Source organism: Parus major, chromosome 2 (genome assembly GCF_001522545.3).
Source record: "Parus major isolate Abel chromosome 2, Parus_major1.1, whole genome shotgun sequence".
In the NCBI taxonomy this organism is placed as follows: Eukaryota; Metazoa; Chordata; class Aves; order Passeriformes; family Paridae; genus Parus; species Parus major.
This window is the reverse complement of record NC_031769.1, coordinates 93,691,681-93,711,323: the sequence shown is the minus strand read 5'-3', so window position 1 is coordinate 93,711,323 and position 19,643 is coordinate 93,691,681. Positions and strand designations below refer to the sequence as shown.

Here is a 19,643-nt window from a genome sequence, read left to right as displayed (position 1 = left end):
GGTGTCTGGGGGGCACCAGGACAGCCCCAGCCCCAGACAACTTCCTGGAGACAAACCAAAGCTGGCATCAGCCTGTGAATTTCCAGCTCAGCACAGCCTGTGGCCAGACCAGCCTTGTGCAAGGCCCTAGCACTGACCTTACTCCACACAGCACCACCAGCCAAGTTCACAAATTATGTAGCTCTCCCCCACGGCAGCTCATAGACACGCTAGCATGCCTCACGGTTTCTCGCTTGTTTCCAGCTCTTGAGCTCCCAGCTATGGAATTTCATCCTGGTTGTACGTTCAGACCAGGGAATGAGATGCTAGAAAGCAGTGCCACAGAAAGGAACCTGGGAGACCTGGTCAATGGCAAGTTGAACAAAGCCAGCAGTGCCCTGGCAGCCAGGAGGTCCAACCCTGTCCTTGGGGGACATCAGGCACAGCACGGCCAGCCGGGCAAGGGAGGGGATTGTCCTGCTCTGCTCTGAGCTGGGGCAGCCTCACCTCCAGTGCTGGGGGCAGTTCGGGGTGCCACAAGATAAAAAAAAAAAATATTAAACTATTAGGGAGTGTCCAAAGGAGGGCAATGGAGATGGTGAAGGGCCTTGAGGGGAAGCCATGTGAGGAGCAGTTTTCACTTGATCTGTTCAGCCTGGAGGAGACTCAGAGGAGACCTCACTGCAGTCACAACTTCCTCATGAGGGGAAGAGGAGGGGCAGGCACTGATCTCTTCTCTCTGGTGACCAGGGACAGGACCCGAGGGAATGGCCTGAAGTTGTGTCAGGGGAAGTTTAGGCTGGATATTAGGAAAAGGTTCTTCACCCAGAGGGTGGCTGGGCACTGGGACAGGCTCCTCAAGGAAGCGGTCACAGCACCATCCTGACAGAGTTCAGTAAGGGCTTGGACAGTGCTCTCAGGCACATGGTGTGATTTTTAGGGATGTCCTGTACAGGGCCAGAAGTTGGACTTTGATGATCCTTGTGTATCCCATCCAACACAGGACATCCTATAATTGATTCTATGATTCTAGGGACTTGTCTAAACCACATCTAAATCTATTAAACCTATCTAATCACAAATGTAGGAAGACCATAAGGGTGCTCCCAGATTCGGCTGGAATGATTCAGTTGTCCAGACTGGTCTCTGTCCGAGACTCCATGTTACATTCCCCTATACATTATATTTCCCTTTATTATTATTATTATTATTCAGGCCCCGCCCCACAGGGGCCGCCTCCCGGCAGGCCGCAGCACCGGGCCGAGGCCCCGCCCCTTTCCGCCTCAAGCCCTGCCCCCGATGAGCTTCTTGTCCGCTGATTGGCTGGGGCGGGGCGGGGCGGGGCTGGCGCGGGGGTAGTTAAAGCACCGTGGCAGGGGTCGTGCTTTTCTTTTCAGGTGGGAGCCAGGGCTGCGTGGGCTCGGTGAGTGAGTGTCGGGAGGGGTCGGGGGGACCGGGTCCCCCGGGTGGTGCGGCGGCACCGGCGTAGGTGACTGCCCCGGCCCTCTCCGGCCTGGCGTGGAGGAGCCGGGAATGCCGGGTGCGGGCGCCGCCGGCGGGCCGGGCCTTGTTCCGTGTGCCCCGGTGGGGAGTGTCTGTTCCGCCTCGGGGCTCCGCGGAACCGTGGTTGTCCCCGGAGAGAAGCTCTTCTGCCTCTCCGCTCCTGTTCCCTTCCTCACTGTCGCTCTCCTTCCCCGTGAGTCTTACCCCCGCGCTGTCTCCTTCATTCTCGTCCCGGGGCTGTCACCAGCCTGGGGGCTGCGGGCGGCTCGTCCCGGTGCTGCAAAACCCTGTAAAGAAAGTCCCACGTTTAACCTTTAAGTCAACCTCGGCCCGAAGTGCTGAGCCTGCGACGTGAGCATGGGGTGGCTCAGAGGTGGCTATAGAGCACTCTTAACTTGGTTCGGTGCTCTCCTCTGGCATCTGTTTGTAGATGGGGAGGGCGAAGTTGTAATGGTGCAACGATAGTTCCTTGGGTTATTTTATTTCAAGGTGCAACTTCTATATTCTTCTATATTAAAGGACTGTGGAGCCCCTTCTGCATAGGTAGGAAGGGTTCAGCTCTCCATTCTGAAGGGTTTACAGGAAGTTCAAACCCCGATTTTGAAGGGGTTTGAAAGGGGGAAGTAACATCCAGCATTTTGCTATGTACTAACCAATACTTACTTTTGAAGCTTTCTGGAGCAGACTTCTTTTCAGTTTTCAGTGTGACTTGTCTGCTTCAGTGCCCTTGTGATTTTAGAACTATTTAACTATAGTTAAGGTGATATTTAAAGTAGTCCCTGACTTACCAAGTAGTTCAGATCTTGTTCGTGTTGGACAGAATGTCAGCATCCATGTAACGTGTGTTTTATGTCTATGCTGTGAAGCTGGAGTCCTGAGGTTGTTATAGGAACCGGCTAAGTGAAAGGGAGGGTCAGATGCCGCAGACTGATACCTGCGTGCTGGTTTGTGAAAAGCTCCACCTGAATCCCACCTGAGATCTAACTGCATGTGAGGAGGGTGGCTTAATTAGGGAACCCCAGCTTCAGTGAGAAGCATTGCTTGGTAATTTGGTTATGTATATGTAGTCTTCTGAAGGTGTTCAGTTTTTACCTTTCATGACTATTGAAATGAATGCTTACCTGTCTAGTGAATTGGGATTGTCCTAGTTGGTGTTTAAAACTAGTTATCCAAATTTAAACTTGATGGATGGTTTAAATTAAATCAATGCTATCTCTGGTGAGGGAAAGGATTTTTGTATGTCAAACACCAGTATCTGTTCAAGTGCAACCTTGCTTGAAAGAAAATTTGGAGTGGTGCTTGTATTTGCAGTATGTTGTGTGGGACAATCTGAAGCTGGCAAGGATTTGTTTCAGGTATGTAGAGTAGTCAGCTGCTCAAGAAATCCTAAGACAACGAGTCAGATGTTTTAACAACTGTCTTGTGACTACTGTGTAGAATGAAGAAAGGCTTAAAGGACCTGGCATAAAGCTGACTCAACAAAATACTGAACCACAGTGGCTGGAGCTGCTGAATATGCCTGTATTACATAGATACTGGAGTTTTTCCTCCTAGTCCAGGCACTTGGTCCAGAAGTGCACTTCAGGGAGCTTCCTTCTCTGGAGTTACTCAAAAGGCTCCTAGACACTATCCTGGGTAATGTGTTGCAGTGCCACATCCTAGACCAGCTGACCTCCAGTGGTCCCTTTCAACCTTAGCCATTCTTGGATTTGTAAAGCTCATTATTTTCCTGGCTTAGATGAGGTGCTGTATCTTTAGTTCTAACTGAGAGTTAAGCTTGTTTGCTTTGTTGCTTTAGTGGACAGTATTTCTTTTCAGTATTAATTTCAGACCCTAAGGAAGACAGAAAACTGAAAAGGGCAGAGGTCTTATGTTTTCTCATGTGAGCTTCAGTTGAAATAAAAAAGAAGGAAGTGGTAGCACTGAAGTAGTCACTGACCACTTGCTCATGACCTGCTGGGGCTGGCCTCTTCCCATGGCTTCATTCTGACCTTTTTTGTGAAATCTGAGTGCAGGCTGAGACTAAGGTTGAAGAAAGCACAATTCTGCAGCTGCCTGCTTTTAACCTCCTCTGAAGAGCAAAAAATGTGGTTCTTTCTTGGACTTGGCTACCCGCATTCAAGCCTGTGGTGTGCCATTAGTTGAACTCATAATGAAATCTACTCTTTGAAGTTGCATTTTACTTGAGTAACATTTTGCCTGTAAGTCTACAGTAAAATGAAGTGTATGATTTCATTGAAGTATTGCTCAGTTTAACTTTGAAAGTTATTTTGAGGGGAGAGGCAGAAAGAGTGGTGTTGAAATTTAAATATGCTTTTGTTTAGCCACTTCACTGTGGTGATTTCATGAAAGGGAGAGCCTCAGGTATTATATTAGTACAGCTTGGTGTGTGGCATTAGAAGCTGAAAGGGGAAAGTCTCCTGTGGCTCTTGATTACTGACTGTTACTTTTTAAAACTGTGAAAGCTAAATTATTTTTCTGTCACAGAATCTTCAGCAACACTGTTCTGAAAACTAGTCCAAAAATGTCTTCTCTGGAAACCCTCTTTAAATACATTGATGGACACCAGGACCTCTATGTTCAGGTAAGTTTGCAGCATGGGCAGCTATGGGATATTAGAAGTTAGGTGGTCAGCTTCAAGTTTGTTGTTATATATATCTGATATGCCCAGTAATAATGTCAGGTAATGGGAGAGAGGGAAGAACAGGCAGCAAGTGTGAGGGATTTGAGTCAGGCCAAAAACTGTTTCTTAAATTTAGGCATAGTTCTGTTCAAAAACCTAAATGTCCATATTAAATTTATTAGGAAATGATGTATTACTGTATAGTGCTACTGGTGACCTATTTAGAGGTACAGGAAGCTGACACTGGCTTCTGAATCTAAACTAGGTTTGTAGTTTCTTTCCTTTGGAGATGGAAGATGAAATATAGTATAAATGAGGCTGGAACAAAGCTTTCTTGCATAAAACAATTTCTTCTGGTGTACAGAGAGAGAGGTTGCACTCTCCAAAGAGGTACTTTGCTGCTTGACTTGCTGTTTAGTTACAGGTTGTATTGTAATCCCTTTCACCCATGAAAGAATCAGTGGTACAGCACTGGGAACTCAGGCATGAACTATGCCAAGTTTTCAGCTTAATTTCTGCCAGTTGTTCTTGCTGAACTCACATGGGGAGAAAAAGCTAAAGTGGTCTTTTTGAGAGGCCCAAAATACTTTAGCTGGTTCTGTATACTTAAAGAACAGCAACTAAACAGGCACAATTGACATATGACAAGCTGTCATGCTCTTAAGCTTACTTGATGTATCTGTTGACTTTGTGCTATGCAGCAGGGACAGCTGTAGATGAGTGAGCTTTTAGAGAGCTTTTAAGAGTAATATTAACTGTTAAAAGCTCTTCTTTGAGCAGAGGACAGAGCTGATTTGCCTCAGCTTGATCCTGACTTAAATCAGTGTTTGCTGAATTAGAAGGTGGTGTGGTATTTGCATGGTGCCTGTTGTATAGTAAAACCTGTCTTCCATCTCTCCAGCGCCTGGCAGAGTGGGTGGCAATCCAGAGTGTGTCAGCATGGCCAGAGAAGAGGGGTGAAATCAAGCGCATGATGGAGGTTGCTGCGAAGGAGATTGAGCGACTGGGAGGCACAACCAAACTCATGGATATTGGGAAACAAAAGGTACATGAACATCTCCATGTCAGCTTAGTAGGAAAAAAAATCTCTTAAGAAGACAAAGTATTTTGCATGAGAAAGTGCTGATGTCTTGTGTTTCTAGTACGAAAGGCACCTAGACTCCATTAGAAGGCTGTTTATTGGACTTACCATTATAAAGAAAGAGGACAGTATGGATAGTTATGTCCCTGCAGGTACTGGCACATCCAAGCTGTGCAGCATCTAGCAGGCATCCAACCAGCGTACAACATACTGTGCAGATTCCATGCACAGAAGTGTTTTCCCATTTTATTTGTTCAGGCTGTTCAGCTCCACTGACAGAAGGGATTTTGTGTGAGAATTTCACTTTTAGATTAAGTCAAGGACATGCAGGTGATGTAATCTCCAGTGCCTAGTGGGAGCTGCCTTCAGGTTACAGTCAAGTGGCTCAGTTTATCCTGCAGTCCAGGGATATGCACAGCACAATACAGGCAGGAAGGTGAAGCTGTGTGTGCAGCAGTATAACACAGGCTTTGGGGCACTCAGGTTATCTTTGTGGGTTGCTAATTCCTTGGTGTCTGATGGACTTCTGTGTCAGGATCACCACACAAGTGTCCTGTGGGCAGTGGCCTAGAAAGGTAGTAGCCTATTTGGGTTATGGATAATGGGGTTAACCCCTGCTAGGGTTAGGATAATGTCTTTCCTGACACACAGTCTGAACCTTCTGTTAAAAGCCCTTGCTTATAGTAAACCTTGGGACCCAGTTAAGGATGCTGAATTAAGTTTTGGACTGTATTAAATGTATTTAAATACTTTTTGAACTGAACATGAATAGAGCACCTGCAAACAAGAATGTTAGACATTTTAAACAACAGGCTGGTATTGGTCCTTAGACCCATAGACTATAAAGATACTGACTGAAGTTTCAGTAAATCTGCCAAAAGACATTTTTAGAAGTGTTACATTTGTCACAGGCTTTGATTGCTCTATTACTAGATACAAAAGTATCATTAAAATAATGACTTCCCTCCTCATTTTTACCTATCCAACCTGCTTTTTTTTTTTTCCCTCAGAAATGTATGTGTTTATGAGAATGATAATCTCATCCTGGGGAAATATCCACTTGATATACTCCTCTTTAGAAGTGCCTAGCCACTACTGGCCTTCAGAGTAAGACCCATACCAAAATTGTTAGACTAGGATTTGGATAGTGGCATTAAAAACCTTGTACTGGAATGTTTACTAGTTTTAGGAGATTGTCCTTGTAATTGGTGTGAAAGACTGCTGACTGAAATCCGTGTTTATGGGAACCTTCTGGGAAGTTCTCGCTTTGGGCATTTACGCTTGTTTGTAGCTACAGGTTCCAGCAGGAAAACAGCTGACTTTGGAGGGAATATGAAGGTTAATTCTACCTCTGCTTCTACCTACACCCTAAAACCCCATCAAAAGTGTTTCAATTACTTCAAAGTTGTTCTTTTTATCACTAACTTTTTGGTAGCAATAATTGATTTTGGAGTAATATGTGTAATATTTTAATTAGGTAACTGTAATCCATCTGCAGGGGTTACCTTCAGTGTTCAGTTTTATATTAAGCATAGAGAGAGCTAGTCAGTGTATTGTGTTGCTGCTATATCTGAGGGACAATGTAAAGCAACTGAACTTGTCAGATCAAAGTTGCCTTACTGCTGCACAGCAATTTGTTGTGTATTGATCACTGTAAATTCTTGCAGTAGTGCTTTAATCATGTGGGGTTGCAGCTGGCAAGGATGATGTAACCTGTTGATAAAAAGTTGGAGCTTGGGACCCATATAAGCAAAAAGTCAAAGCTGATCTTGATCTGCTGAGCAGTGTGTAGAAGTACATGTTCAGCGGAAGGGAAGTACTTGCTGACTGGGAATAGCATGTGATAATTGCTTATGGGGTATTCCAAGGGATTAAGCCGGGTTCAACTCTTGAACTCCTGAACTGAGTTCATCAGCACCACCCTGCCCTTAGTGTAACAATGTAGGCTGGTTCCGAGAAATACCATGCTGTTCTTATTTGGGTGTAACCACATGTTACACCCAGCCTCACCACTGTCAGGAAATTTTTGTCCAGAAAGGTGTACTGTGGACAGGATGAAAGTGCAGTGCCAAGCAACACAGAATGCTGTATTGAATGGAGTTTATCACTTATGCTCACGTCAGCATTAGATATAGCAGCTTGGCATGCACTCAGCTTGCTCTGCTAAAATCTGATGTAGGATCAGTAGTTTAAAGCTAACAGTTCTAAGTGGCTTGGAACATTTTGACTGTTACTGGGACTTGTCAGGAAACTAACTGGCGTGATGCCATCAGGCATTCTTTGGCACCCTGCTTCCGACGATTGGTTTAACTAGATTTAGTTTTGTTTTGTCTGTGCCTCTACTCTCATAACCTCCATTGTATTGAAGTAATTAACGTATCTGACTAAAACTCTGACATTCCACATTTTACTAAAACTTCTGCCTTCCTATTTCTAGCTGCCTGATGGATCAGAGATCCCCCTACCACCAATTGTTCTGGGAACACTGGGCACAGATCCACGCAAAAAGACAGTGTGTGTATATGGCCACCTGGATGTTCAGCCAGCAGCACTGGAGGATGGCTGGGATAGTGAGCCCTTCACCCTGGTAGAAAGAGATGGTAAGAGCAGCAGGCTTCACAAACTTGAGTACTGAATGCTTCAGTAACAAGTATGGTATTCCTCAGCTGTTCCAAAGCTGTGCTATCGATTGAAAGGGGGAAGGAGACTGAGAACTGGTATGGGTGTTTATTCAATATTACTGAAGTTAAAATGTGCAAGAGGGGGGAAGTGGTAAAAAAGTTGAGCTGCAAAATTTCAGCTATTCTTGGAATTGTTTCCTTTTCTGATAGTCTAGGCTGTAACTTGCATGTTTTCTTCCTTGTAGCTACAGCACAACCTTAACTGCTGCCATGGCACCAGCTTGTTGCCGAAAAGCTTTTTAGAAATAATTTCTTGTTCACAGCTTGAAGCCTGTAAGATCATGTCAGACTGCAGGAATTTTGAACCATTACTGAGAAAAGATACACAACACAACTTCTTTATGCCTGGAGACAGGAGTGGCACATCAGCCTCTCTAGGTTGCCTTGTGTTTAACTGCTCTACGATGAGTACTACAGAAGTTCTTTTGCAGAGGTAGTGCCCCAAAACTTGTGCCTCTCCCATAAATGAGGATGAAGAAATGGTGCAGTATCTCCCATTGAAACAACATTTCCAGCAGTCAAGAAGACTAAAACTCCCTTTTCTATTAAAAGCTGGTGCTACCAAGAGCTTCTTCTTTGTTTCACTTTCTCAGTGTTAAAGGTCATATCAATAGAAGGACATTAACCAACCACATGTGTTGCATAAGCATTAATGATTGCCAGAAAAAGTGTCTGTGCTAACTAGTACTTCTGCTTGGGCACTTAGTCATAGGCAGCAGAGTCCAAGTTACTAAACTGCGTTATCTCATCTGCTAGCAAGAGATAGACTTGCCTCAGGCTGTGGCTTGTCTCTGTGCAGCCTGGGCATGCAAGAGACATTCACCAGTGGCTCTTCACCTTTGCAAGCTGTCTGGCCTGTTCTGTCACTGGTTACATGGAGTGCTGAGGGGTTGTAGCCACAGCTCCGAGTTGCACTGATAACTGCCTGTTCTGTGATCCCATGTGTTACATTTTCTGAGAACTCTGTGGCCTGTGAATCTCATCTTTGACTGGATTAATTTCTGGGGAGATCCACTTTTATCTGGAGAATCCACAGAAGTGATTTGTCACTAGCTACTGAACTTTTACTCTTCCAACAAAGAATTATTAAACTGAGGGTAATACTTGATAGATTTCTGTTAAAAGCAGGAAACTTGTTTCTATACACTTAGGTGTTTGTAGAAGATTATATGATTCTGAAAAATAAGGCAGCTATGTCTTTTCCTGACATAATTAACTCCTATTGAGGCAGCAGCTAGGGGGAGAGGTGGGGTAGCTCTGTAAGCGAGAGAATTATTGCAGTCCTGTACCTATACCACTTGAAAGGGTATGTGAAGCAGGATGTAAAACTGCTACTTATGAAGAATCAGAAATGAAAGTTTTTTATATAAGCTGGGTTAAAAAAAATCCAATAAAAAGTGTTCTCCTCTAGGGAAGAGATGAAATGTCATACTAATTGTTTTCCTCACTGGTTAATTTGTATCTTGTTTCTGCAGGAAAGTTGTATGGGAGAGGATCAACAGATGACAAAGGTCCAGTGCTTGCCTGGCTGAATGCTTTGGAGGCTTATCAACAAACTAACCAGGTATGTGCCCAAAACATATTCTGCTTTTTCATACACAGCTGAATCTAGCAATAAATGTTATCCAAGTCACAAACTCTTGTGAGGGAAGCCTGCTTATTCAGCTGGTTGGAGGAATGATGCAATAGTCCTGTAAATTCCCTGATTTCCTACTAGGGTTGACTTGCTGACAAGTTAGTCTTACAAATGCTTAGGTTGCACTTCTAACAATTTTCCTTGGAAAAGGAAAATATATATGCAAGCATGTGGAGCAGGAGGAATAATCAAATGTGATCACTGTCATGTAAGGATGTCAAATTACTCTGGCCTTTATCAAAGCTTAATGTCTCACTGCCACTGAGCTCTAAGGGGAGGTTAACTTAGTAACATTAAAACTGGGAGCCTTGCTTATTTCTGTTAAAGAAAATGTGCAATCAGAAATAGCTTAGGGTGTTTGCTTTATCTTGCAAGACAAGTTCCTATCGCTTTTGAGAGGAATAACCAGTTCTCAGTTCCTGTCTAGGTATATGGAATATGCTAGACTGGATAGGGAAGCTCTGTTCCTACTGTAGTTTATATTAGTTTTCCTAGCCTGGTGGCTTACTTTTGGCAACAGATTTCTGCTGTGTTCCCATGCTTAAGGGGTTTGGGGACAAGTTTTTATGACTTTTTTGAAGAGTTTGGATTCCATCAAATGAAGGGTGGTGTAAGTGCCCTCAACATAAGCACAGTCCAAACTTTAAACCAGTTTATGTATAATTAACAAATTCCACTGTCATGGAACTATTTTAGCCATGTCCATTTTACTGCTTTGAACACAACAGATGAAAATTACTGATTACTGAAAGAGTAGAGTGTTTTCACATGCTTAATCTGTTCTTATTTTTCATTTCAAAGGAGTTTCCAGTAAATATTAGGTTCTGCCTAGAGGGTATGGAAGAATCAGGATCTGAAGGCCTTGATGAACTGATTTTTGCTCAGCGAGATGCTTTCTTTAAGGATGTGGATTATGTTTGCATTTCTGACAACTACTGGCTAGGCAAGAAGAAGCCTTGTATCACTTATGGTTTGAGAGGTGTCTGCTACTACTTCATAGAGGTAAGTGCTGAAATACTCTGCAAATCCAGTATTATTAAACTGAATTTTCCACTGGACAAGAGTGGTAGTGCAGACTTCTTCATGGCAGCAGCTTTTTTTCAGAAAATAGGAAGCTGGCTACTTATGTGGAATATTTTTTCCTAATTGTCTAAACATCCTTCTCTTGCTATCCTGATATTTGGGTGGGTGGGAGGGACAGCTTTCAGATGCGTGAGGCAAGATAAGCCTGCACCTTCACTGAAGAATTGTCTCATAGCATAGATATCTTCATCTACATACACCCTTGTCATAGATGGGTGTCACATTTGTGCTTTTCCAGTCAGCTGAAATATCTCCAGTCAACCAGAACTGCTGGTGGATGATCAAGAGTGGTTTGACAAGTTTTTACCAGTCCCCTCAGTACTTTGGGGTGGGGTGGATCCCATCTGGGCCCATAGACTTGTGGGTGGCTAATTGACATAGCAGGTCACTAACCATCTCCTCATGGATTATGTGCTTTCCTCATCTCCACATCACCAACTTCCAGCTCAGGGAGCTGGGCATCCTGAGGACAGCTGATCTTGATATTGAAAACTGAGGCAAAGAAGACATTAAATACCTCTCTCTTTTTCTCATCCCTTGACACTGCACTACCCTCTGCTTTCAACAAATGATGGGGACACTCTTTGACCCTTGACCAGATAAAGTCCTAGCTGGGCTTTGGCTGTTCTTCCCTGCATGGCAATATCTCTGTGCTAAAATTGACCTGAATCTTCATTTTCTTCAATCAGGTGGAATGTTGTGACAAAGACCTTCATTCTGGAGTTTATGGTGGTTCGGTACATGAGGCCATGACAGATCTCATTGCTCTAATGGGTAAGAAAACACAGTTTCACTGAATGCATTTAAAATGGGAGCAAGAGCCATCCAAACATGACTGAATTTGCAGTGGGAGAGCTGCTAAGGACTGTTTGCAGTAGCAAAGCAATGACCAGTGAAATGGTGCTTGCCAGGTATCCAAAGCTAATGCCTTACTTGCAGAAATATGGTGAAGATCTTGCCAAGAAATTGTCTATCTATTCTTTGCTTTCCCTAAAACCTTGCTTCAAATTTGCATGTTAACTAAATCAGCTGTCTTCTCAAATTCTGCTGTATGATATTGAACTCTTTGGGAATCCTACCTTCAGACAGCCAGTGAAATCCAGCAGTAGAATTAAATACAGTAGCAAGCAGGTGCACATTATGGATACATGCAAATTCTTTTAAGTGTCTTCCATGCTGAGTGGTGCATGCTCTGGGAAAGAGAAGTCAGAATTTCATTGCATTTACAGAGATTTCAGAAGGCCAGGACTTCTGTTTCCCAAGGGAAGTATTCCCAGCAATGACATCATCTGGTTGAATACTGATATTAGGTGCTTCTTGTTTACAGGCTGTCTTGTAGACAAAAAAGGGAAAATCCTCATCCCAGGTGTTAATGAAGCAGTGGCACCTGTTACTGATGAGGAGCTGGCATTATATGAGAAGATTGATTTTGACCTGACAGAATATGCAAAAGATGTAGGAGCAACAAGACTTCTGCATGATGCAAAGGTTTGCTGCACTTCTCCTCTACCCTGTCTAGATCAAGTTTTCTGTATTAGTAGGAGACAGAAACAAGCTTCTGTGGGTGTGTGTGTAGTTAAGTAATTTATTAGGCAGATGATTCATCTGATGTCATCAAAATGGTGAGAATGCCTTGAAGATAATTTTGCTTACTGTATGGTTGACTGCATCCTTAGCACTTCGCAGAGAAACTGCTAATGTTGGGTGCTTGAAAAAGTATTCTAGATTATCCTGTGTTTAACTCAAACAGTCTTGACAATTCTAAATTTGCTGCTTACTCTATAAATAGTATTTGAAACTTTAGTTTACAGAACTTTAGTGCTGTTCTCTTAATGCTAGATAATGTTGGCAGCTTTCCAGAGGTCAGGTCACAATCTACACAAAACTTCTGATTTTCTACATCTGTAGGAAGTCCAGTGGGTTATCAGAAATAGTTGCTCAGAGATGATTGCTTCTTAGGTGAGTAAAGAGCTTGAAACCTAGCTGTGCTGAATTCAAGGCTGACATGCTGAACGTGTTCCTAGACCTGGCAAACAAGAACTGTTTTATAGTCATGAGCTAGGCAGCCCAAATCTTTAAACAATCTCAAGCTCAATAAAACTCACGTCTAAAGCTAAATCTTTGTCCTGGGAGCCCTCCAAATGGATGCTTTTAACGGCATTGAATCTCACAAGGTTACAAGTATTACATACTAATGTTAAAACCCTAGATGTAAATACATCTCCTTCATAAAAAGCAGATACACGTGCTTGTAGAAGTCAAGCAGGTCTGTCTTCTGTACTAGTACTGTCAGAAGACTTCAAACTTACTTAAGTGAAAGTAACAATTTATATCCTCAACCTTGTCTTTACATGTTCAGGTTTATATCAACTGGGAGCACACAGGCTTCCTTGCTTAGCCTTGTCCTTTAAAGTAATGGATGAATTATAGCTTGGATATAAGGAGGATCTGGCAAGATGTTCTTTGTGATACTGAACTGAAGCTGTTCAGTCTTGGCTCAACTGAAATTCCAGCTAAGGGACTTCTAAGCTGCTTACATGCAAGAAGGGCTTTAGGGCTAGGGAGAGAAGACTAACTTCCAGATGAGAAGCAAACATGCTTGAGAGATTTGAACTTTGACAGCTGCATTTGCTTTGGGAGAAGGTTGGAGGCAGTTTGTCACACTGTATTAGGAATGGTAATAGTGATGACAGAGACTCCAAGCTTAGTTGCAAAGAGAGCTAGTTGTATTCTTCCAGATCTTCTTTTATAGACCATTTCAAGAAGGTCTGAAAAGGTAAGCCTCTCATTGGTCATCAAAGCAACACATCACCATCATGGGACTGTTAGGAACAACACCCCTTGACCATTTCTTGCAAGTAAACAACAAGGACACAAACAACACCTGCAAAGGTTGTTTGAGTTCCTCCTCACAGTTTCTCAGGCCACACTTTCTCAGGCCAGTGTGAGAAAGTTATGTGATTTAGCACAGTGTCTGTATGAAACTACGTGCCTGATCTCTCACATTCAGCATCCACAGCAGTTGTACATGGAAAAAACCAAACTTGGAACTTAAAGGACGTAAAATTTTTTGTTTTTCTGCACTTCTGCAGTGAAGTTCAGTCTGGAGACACTGTACCTGTGTCTGCTCAGGTCAGCTCAACAACTGCACTTGGTTCAGGACCTAATGTATTGAACAGCTGTGTCCAAGGTAACAGAGAGGAAATCCAGGAAGTGTACCTGGAAGGCAGTGGTGGTCAGTTTAATCAACCTGGAGTTCAGGCTTTTTAATGCAGCTGATGATATAAGGAAAAACACACTGTAAGCCTCAGTCTGAGCAGTGGTGACGCTTTTAGAAAATGTGAACTTAAGCAGTGTCTTGGTTATGAATGCACCTGCCTGTCTTGAAGCAGTGGGAATTAAACTTTCAATGTTGCCCACAAACTGTGCCTGAGCATGTTATAATTAGCACTTGTGTCCTTATCAGAAGCAGACTGGTCATGTTCCACGAGTTCCACAGAGCTAGGAGAGATCTAAGCTAGAACTGCTAAGTCTCTTAAGGTGCTGAGAACCCAGCTGTGTTATCAAAATGTGTGCTTAATGGGAGTAACACCTTCTGAGTGGTCTTCAATGAGCTGCATTTCTGCATGGGAAAAAACACTATTTCTTGCAAATTCTTTTTTAAGTTGAAGAAATCATAAGTCCAGGGAACTCTGTCAAACTTCATGTAACCTTGCATCTTTCTCTTTGCTTCTGCAGAGAGATATCCTTATGCACAGGTGGAGATACCCTTCCTTGTCTCTCCATGGAATTGAAGGAGCCTTTTCAGCCTCTGGTGCCAAGACTGTGATTCCTAGGAAGGTGATTGGCAAGTTCTCAATCAGGCTTGTGCCAAACATGACTCCTGAAGAAGTCACAAAGAATGTAAGCTGAGATGGATTGCTGCTATGCAAACAAGTCTCTAAACTTCTGTTCACTTTGCCTTGGGGGGAAGAGTTTTTCTGTTTTTCTAAAGCAGTTCTGTTCATGGGCTTTCCTATTATCCTCCCTGTACTGCACCTCAACACAAGATAACTGAGGGAATCCCGTGTGGTGCCCCAGTAGACTGTATTGGTCAGATTACCCAGTTTCTCTGAGCTCACAAGGGCTTAGGAGTAAACTCTAACCTAATTGTAGGGCACTTGGACTGCCAGAAATGCCGCAGTGTTTGACATACTGGCTAACTCTTCTACTGTTTATACTGTTAATTTGCCTAAAGTACAAAGTCTGTCTTCAGAGCAGAGAATCATAGGAATACTATGAAGTGAGAGCAATAGGAAAAGTATTGCTGCACAGTTGTAGTGACCTGCAAGTCCCTAAGATGCTTTTAGAATATGAACTTTGCCAGTGCTCAAGAAACACTTAGAGTAGATAAGATTGAATGATATTCAATCTTTCTTACAGGTTGAAGACTACTTGAACAAAAAGTTTGCGGAGCTGCAGAGTCCCAACAAATTCAAAGTGTACTTAGGCCATGGTGGAAAACCCTGGGTGTCAGACTTCAATCACCCCCACTACATGGCTGGTAGGAGGGCCATGAAAACAGGTCAGTGAGTTTTTCACTTGGCATTGGTAGGATGAAAATTCTCTTGTTCCAGCACCTCAAGAAACACTGAGGAGATCATGTTTGCTGAATACTTAGCGTTCAGCACTCATATCTAATAACTTTGGCTCACTAAGTGAGGAAGCATGTCATGTGCAACCTTTACACTGAAATCTGAGGTACAGGGAGGAAAGATACTGGATATCAGGTTTATTTCTACTGTTTTGGGACAAGTTTGTTGGTGTGGTGTTGCTTTTGCATAAGGATGAGACTTTTGGTTCAGATCACCTGCTAAGCCAAATTGAACGAAGTTTGTCATCACGAATCTTAATCAGTTTTGCTAGATTGTGTAAGGCATCTAGAGCAACTCTAACTTGTGTTGGAGTACAGACAGGCCTTCAGATGAAGTATTGGTATGTAACTGAGCTCTGACACTGACAATGCTCCAGTGCTATATCTATCCACAGTTTTGTGGCCTTTGCAATCTGGCTGATTTGGCCAGCACCTGGTACAAATGGGTACATGATGGCTTAAGTGAGGGTTTGTGGAAAAAAATAGACTTCAAACTGACCAGAGTATCACTTTTCTAGTTTTTGGAGTTGAACCAGACCTGACAAGGGAGGGAGGAAGCATTCCTGTTACCCTTACTTTTCAAGAAGCCACAGGCAAGAATGTCATGCTGCTTCCTGTTGGAGCTGCAGATGATGGTGCTCACTCTCAAAATGAAAAACTAAATAGGTAAGCGAATATATCCTCCTTTTCCGGGAGGATAATCCTGACATGCCAGGGTGTCTTGGCATGTATTATTAAAAACAGTAAGAACTGAGCTCTTGCTTTTTAATTCTCTGGATGGCAATGTGCCATCCTTCCCAGCAGAGTATGACTAACTGGTTGGGTAACTGGTTTGTAGCTGAATCTTGATTTATACATAGATACACTTGAAATCAGAAGCAGGTTTTGTATTTTGGTCCCTAAGCTTGTCTACCCTCTCCCCCAAGGACATTGTTTCTGTCTTGCCAGGGAAGATGTAGGGGTTTGGGGAGCAGTGGCTGGTGCCTGCAGCAGAAATTCCTGTAGAGTTTGTCATGTGCTTAGGACTGATGTGTGAGCTTTGCAAATAGGACATCTGCTAGAAATACAGCTCAGTGAAGACACGGCTAAAGGAAACGATGTTCTTTGCAGGTACAACTACATCCAGGGGGTGAAGATGCTTGGTGCATACCTTTATGAAGTTTCCCAGCTGAAGGACTAAGACACCTCACCTTCTGGTTTATGGATCAGAAGTCTGAGTTTTCTTGCAAAACATCATCGATTACCAAGTCTTAAATGGCTCCCCTTTTCTACCAACACTCCACTGCTTTGGTGGGGGAGAGGGAAACAGGCGGTTCCACTTGACAAAGAACATGATACACCAAAAATACTTCTCTACATGCTTACTTTAAATGAACAGACTATACCCTTAACTGGTCAGTAGTTTTGAACTGCATCTTCATCCCTTCTATATCCCTTCAGTTTTCTGTTTCATCTACTTTTCCTGCAAGTGAAGAGGAATGGTTAACTGAGCAGTTTAATCACCCACAGCAGTGGCAGAACTTCCAGCCAACTTAAAGTTCTTATTCCTGGGTATGTCCTGGAAACAAGTAGTCAAGATTATGGGGCAACACTGGAATGTGCTGAAAGTGTAGCAGGCCATCTGTCCTTGCTGACTGATTTGGAAGAGCAGTTTGTCTCTTACAGTTTATGCCTGCCTGCAGGTTTCAATTTACAGAGAATCAGGTTGTAACAAATTTCACTGTGGTAGTGACGACTGGCCATTTTTGTAAAGCTGCCTTTGTACTACCAAAAAAGAATAATAAATAATCATGCTGTAGTTTGGCTCTTGGTCACTAAGGTTTGAATAATGGCTTGGGTGGGAAAGTAACTTTGAGAATGTGGGAGGGACACTTTCTGGCTATAAGGGCAGATGAACAACATGGCTACACAGGCTATATGTTGTGGGAATCCAGATTTTTATTCCTGGGCTCTGGCTCTATGAGAACTTGTTGACTTGAAGCTGATGTTGCAAACTCCAGCTCTCTGGAGAGAAAACGAGCTCAAAATGTTTAATTTTGGCTCTGTAAACCAGGTCATCACACTGTAGTGTAACTGATAATACTGTAAGGGAGTGAATGGCATTTGTAGGCATAAACAGGGGGAGAAGAGATCACTTGTTGCAACTACTACTGACATCCAACTTCAAGCTGCCTACCGGATAAACTCCAATACTTTTATTACATCAAAAAACTCCAGAAAAAGCAAACCTCTTAAATGCTTGCTATCTGAACTGGATTGGGCTGCCTGCTTCTGAATTATCTGACTGACACTGGCAGCCTCAAGTTGGTAAGTATTTCAAGTGATAGTGTTTTGCTCTGAAAGTATGGTACAGTCCTGTGTCCTGACACAGGTCAGCCGCATGGGATGATTCCTCCTTTGAAGGGTAGACAGTAGGAATATCTCTTCTACCTGGTTTTCACTGTTGCTTGATCTGGAGACTTAATAGTGGAGAGCTGTTGGGCTAGGGACTCTTCCAGTCTCACTGAAGCTTGTTTTGGTTTATTTTGGTTTGTCATTGAAGTTGATGGCTGGAGATAATCTGATACCATTAACCCTTGCACTTGCAGCTGGGCTGCAGTCAGACCATTCTCTTGTAAGCACTGAACACAAACACTGGGGAATGAATGTTTTATGAACTTTGTGAACTATGTTCAGAAACCATATGTATTTGTCGTAATGCATTTGTAACAAATTTCTTGAGAATCAGTTAATTGGCTCAAGCTCTGCACTGCAGACGCTGTATCAGATCCTATACTTGCTGAGTAAGTACAGCATGGCAGAGTTGCGAAGGAGGCCCAAACAGAAGAAGGGGTGTGTGTGTCAGGGGGTTTGTAGAAAAGGCTGAGAAGCAAATACTGTTGAATACACAGCAGAAATATTTTGGTATGGGGAGAGTACCAGAACCCTTTGAAAAAGGCATTAACATGGGTCTTTGGCCCAAGCAATGTGCAGGGGCCTATTTAGGCCCACAGGAGTAGGTTGCTAAAGTAATCAGCACTTAATGAGATTTATTAGGACTTCAGATTTGTTTAGATGAATAATTTTAAATTCAGAAATCATCAGTATCTGTTAGCTTGCTACAGTGGGGCTTGCTTTTAGCCATAACCTCCCTTGTCCCTGCAGAAGGTGACCACAAAAGCAGTAGTCCATGGCCTCAGTGAAGAAGGCAGGCAGAAGGGGATTAGTGGTGCCAGCTTATTTCTGTGGCCTGTATGCTTCAGACCTGGCTCCTTGAACGCTTCTAGTTGCAGAGAGCTAGCTTGCTGCATTGTGCATGGTGTTTAGAGTTTGCTTTGCCCAAATTCTTTGAGTAACAGTACTGTTGTACAACACAGAAGTGTCAGACATGACAAATTGTGAGCTGATTGTGAGAACCAAAATGCATCGGTGAAGTCCAAGGCCTGACACCCCTGTCTGCTGGCTGTGCAAAGGCCACTTTGCACTTCCCACACAGAACTTTACAGCCTTGCTTTACCTGTTGAGTTTGAAATTGGGACATCTCTTTATCAGTGGCATGTGGCTGCCAGCAAGTCTAGTTTGCTTGTACTTCCAGTTCTCCCACTCCAAGAAGGGAGAAAGATCTACAACATGGATTTTACAGCTACTTGTTCGCAGGGTGCATCTACTGCGAAACTGAGAATGTGGACTTGTGCCCTCATTGCTCACTTGATTTCTTCTGTCTTAGCAAAATCCATGACATCTTGATATGGACTTAAAAAAAGCAGCTGGAGTTATTGCAAGCTATTATCCCTAAGTAAGCCCTAAATGCCATTTAACGTGATTTTTCTTTATTTCTTTGTGTTCTGGGAAACACAAGCACACACATTAAAACACAGCCCTGATCCTCAACTATGATGCAAGCCATTTAAGGCTCATCCAGTGCAATGTTTCCTAATTTGAAACTGTGTTAAACTTGCAAAATGGAGTTTGGTTTAGCATAATGAGTTTGGATGCACTAACTAAATCAGAACTTGAAGAGCTTCAGCTCTGTGATCTTGACCTTGAAGCAGTGTGAAGAATGGAGATAACATAGAGCTAATCTAGATAAACTCCACTTTGTTCATTCTGTTAAACTACTAGCTAAAAAATTACTGCTTTTTCAGTGTTATCTGAACTCATTCAATTAAAATATAATAGATTCATATACTAAATATGCATTTACATTATGAGGCATCAATCTGAATAAATTGCCTTCCTGATAATTAATAAAGTTATGCAGGAGATTTAAATCACTCTTCAGAGAATCTTCTTAGGCTACCCAGGAAAGTTTAGTGGGTAATTTTGATTCTAGTCACTTGCTAGCTTGATCATACCATTTTACAGCATGAGGTTAGGTTATGACAAGCCCTGAATGCTGAGACATGTTTTTCCGGTACTTTTAAATATTCATTTTTCTATTAATT

At 42.9% G+C, this 19,643-nt stretch overlaps 1 protein-coding gene across 1 annotated transcript; it reads left to right on the top strand.

Annotated features, from left to right (window-relative positions):
- The first annotated feature begins 1,324 nt into the window (after window positions 1-1,324).
- CNDP2 (carnosine dipeptidase 2) lies at window positions 1,325-17,017 on the top strand. Its single transcript, XM_015618626.3, has 12 exons — window positions 1,325-1,402; window positions 3,970-4,066; window positions 5,007-5,150; window positions 7,624-7,786; window positions 9,343-9,431; window positions 10,305-10,505; window positions 11,276-11,360; window positions 11,914-12,074; window positions 14,325-14,489; window positions 15,009-15,150; window positions 15,738-15,885; window positions 16,330-17,017. Exons 2-12 carry the CDS (start codon window positions 4,007-4,009, stop codon window positions 16,397-16,399), a joined length of 1,428 nt encoding a protein of 475 aa, XP_015474112.1. The 5' UTR covers window positions 1,325-1,402; window positions 3,970-4,006; the 3' UTR covers window positions 16,400-17,017.
- The last annotated feature ends 2,626 nt before the right edge of the window (window positions 17,018-19,643 follow it).

Excerpts from the sequence above, each read along its gene's own strand:
- CNDP2 (XM_015618626.3), top strand. The coding sequence starts at position 4,007 with ATGTCTTCTCTGGAAACCCTCTTTAAATACATTGATGGACACCAGGAC. Across the intron at positions 9,432-10,304 it reads CTTATCAACAAACTAACCAG|GAGTTTCCAGTAAATATTAG; the intron begins GTATGTGCCCAA and ends TTCATTTCAAAG. Across the intron at positions 14,490-15,008 it reads CTGAAGAAGTCACAAAGAAT|GTTGAAGACTACTTGAACAA; the intron begins GTAAGCTGAGAT and ends TCTTTCTTACAG.